The following is a 2,386-nucleotide window of genomic DNA, read 5'->3' as shown; positions in this document are numbered from 1 at the left end:
AAAACTGCGCTGATGGAGCGGTTGCGGTCGCTGTGCTCCTCAGCGCTCGTCCCGTGGTCGGCTGTGTGTCACGGTCCAGCACAGCCCCTCTGGCGACCCTTCACTCCCTCCTCACCCCACGGGAAAATCGGGCAGGAGGGTTTTTCAGTGCCGCTCACCCTTCCTGGAGCCCCGGCCACAGTGCCCACCCTTGGCCCTGCATCTGGTGGCCAGAGAGTATCAGCGGCTACCACGGCACACAGTCATTCTTAAAAAGTAGCTGAATAAATAGTGATAACCAAACAGCCTTTCCCACGGGGCGCCAGCAATAAGCCACCCCGCTCCCCCCCGTCTCTCACTGAGCATTTCCACCCTGGGGTGCATCTCCCCTCCCATGGGGCAGAGGGGGACCACGGCGGCCACGTGCAGGCAGGGACACGTAGGCAGCTCGGGCTGATTTTAAAGACCAGTTTATTCACCCGCAAACAGATGGTCGCGTCCCTTTGACCTAGATTTAAAAACCCAGTGTGTACAAAGTCACAGTCACGGCTTGAAGAGCACGAGGCAGCACCCTCGGAAAAAAAATAAGTCATTAAAAAGTCCCGGCGTTATGTACAGCTAAGTGCCAGCTCGAGTATTCACAACACAGTAACGTACTGCAATTAGTTGCTTAAAAGTAGTTCCCTTGAGAAACAACCTTCCGCTCCGGCGGTGCCGGAGTCCGTCCCGTCCTGTCTGTCCGTCCGTCCGTCCGTCGGGCAGGCGATGCTCAGTGCCGCTGGCAGGTGTGCAGGCGGGAGGTGTCAGCGGGGCCGTGCTCTCGCTGGAGGCGACATGCCAGCCCCTCGGCACACTGGCACCGCTGGAAGATCTCCAGGCCGTGGGCGCCTTTCCGCCGGTGCCGGGTACACACCTGCCCTTCCCGCAGCACCGGCTTGCAGATTTTGGACCAGAAGTGACGGGCGCAGCAGAGCCCGGCCGCGCAGTCCGACGAGCGCAGGCAGAAGTCCCCCTCCTCACCTGCGTGGGGACAGCGTGGCGCGTGCTCAGCCCGGGATGCTCCCACTGGGGATGGTGGGGCAGCGTGGGCGTCCCCCAGCGGGGACAGTGAGGCTGGGTGGATTGCCTAGGCTGCTCCAAAGGGGGACAGCAGGGCTAAGCATCCCAGACCGCCACCCGCCACCCCCCCCACCCCCCCCACGGGGGACAGTGGGGTCACAGCACTGGGGACCCCCTTACCTTTGGCAGTGGGGAGCCAGGCGGGAGCGGGTGTCCGTCGGGGCAGAGCCTCGGTGCCGATGTCATCCAGCTCGGCAGCTCCGTGGGGAGGCTCCGGGGGGGTGCAGAGCCCTGTGGGAGGCAGCGGGTTGGCTGTCAGCCAAGAGTGGGACCCCGACGCCCCCTCCCGCGGCCACCCCCAGGGTGTTTGTATATGTGTGTGTGTGCGTCCCCAAGCCCTGCTGCCCCTCACCGTTGCTGCAGGTCGTGCCGGGGCAGCACATGGCGTCGCGCAGGCAGCGCTTGCGGCGTCTCCGGCAGGCGAGGCAGAGCGGGGCACCCCCGCCACGGGCCGCCCCCCCGCAAAACTCCTCGGGGCCGCAGTCCTCGTCCTCGGCGCAGGGGAAAGGCTGGGGAGCAGGGAGGAGGCAGAGGGGGTCAGCGGGGCCGCCACACCCTCCCATCCCCGCTGTGCCCCCCCTCCATCCCCGCTGTGGTCCCCCACCTCCATCCCCGCTGTGCCCCCCTCCATCCCCGCTGTGGTCCCCCACCTCCATCCCCGCTGTGCCCCCCTCCATCCCCGCTGTGGTCCCCCATCTCCATCCCCACTGTGCCCCCCTCCATCCCCGCTGTGGTCCCCCATCTCCATCCCCACTGTGCCCCCCTCCATCCCCGCTGTGGTCCCCCACCTCCATCCCCACTGTGGTCCCCCACCTCCATCCCTGCTGTGCCCCCCTCCATCCCCGCTGTGCCCCCCTCCATCCCCGCTGTGGTCCCCCACCTCCATCCCCACTGTGGTCCCCCATCTCCATCCCTGCTGTGCCCCCCTCCATCCCCGCTGTGCCCCCCTCCATCCCCGCTGTGGTCCCCCACCTCCATCCCCGCTGTGCCCCCCTCCATCCCCGCTGTGCCCCCCCTCCATCCCCGCTGTGGTCCCCCCCCTCCATCCCCGCCGCGTCCCCCTCCACCTCCATCCCCGGTGCAGCCCCGTTCCTACCTGCCGGGTGGCAGCCGGCGGTGGCTTGTTGCTGCCGTCGAAGGGGGAGGCGGGGGCGGCGCTGGCTTCGGCCGCCGCCCCGGGGGGGGGTCCCTTGATGGCGTTGGAGCTGAGGGCCCCCCCGGGAGACGCCGCCCGCCCCGCCGGGGCCGCGCAGCTCAGCGCCGCCAGCAGCGCCACCAGCCCCCGCAT

The 2,386-nt window shown here is 68.1% G+C and overlaps 1 protein-coding gene across 1 annotated transcript; it reads right to left on the bottom strand.

Annotated features, from left to right (window-relative positions):
• Nucleotides 1-433: 433 nt before the first annotated feature.
• On the bottom strand, nt 434-2,386 carry DKK1 (dickkopf WNT signaling pathway inhibitor 1). The gene is made up of 4 exons (XM_042789804.1): nt 2,195-2,386; nt 1,451-1,607; nt 1,219-1,329; nt 434-999 (listed from the first exon to the last, which is right to left on the bottom strand). Exons 1-4 carry the CDS (start codon nt 2,384-2,386, stop codon nt 749-751), a joined length of 711 nt encoding a protein of 236 aa, XP_042645738.1. The 3' UTR covers nt 434-748.

Source organism: Tyto alba, unplaced genomic scaffold, assembly GCF_018691265.1.
Source record: "Tyto alba isolate M040663 unplaced genomic scaffold, T.alba_DEE_v4.0 Super-Scaffold_1, whole genome shotgun sequence".
NCBI lineage: Eukaryota > Metazoa > Chordata > Aves > Strigiformes > Tytonidae > Tyto > Tyto alba.
The sequence above is the reverse complement of the archived record's forward strand: the minus strand, read 5'-3'. Positions and strand labels throughout refer to the sequence as shown.

Coding starts and splice junctions, on each gene's coding strand:
- DKK1 (XM_042789804.1), bottom strand. CDS start 2,386: ATGCGGGGGCTGGTGGCGCTGCTGGCGGCGCTGAGCTGCGCGGCCCCG. Junction 1,608..2,194: donor CGCCGGCTGCCACCCGGCAG/GTAGGAACGGGG, acceptor CCTGCTCCCCAG/CCTTTCCCCTGCGCCGAGGA. Junction 1,000..1,218: donor CTGGCTCCCCACTGCCAAAG/GTAAGGGGGTCC, acceptor GTCCCCACGCAG/GTGAGGAGGGGGACTTCTGC.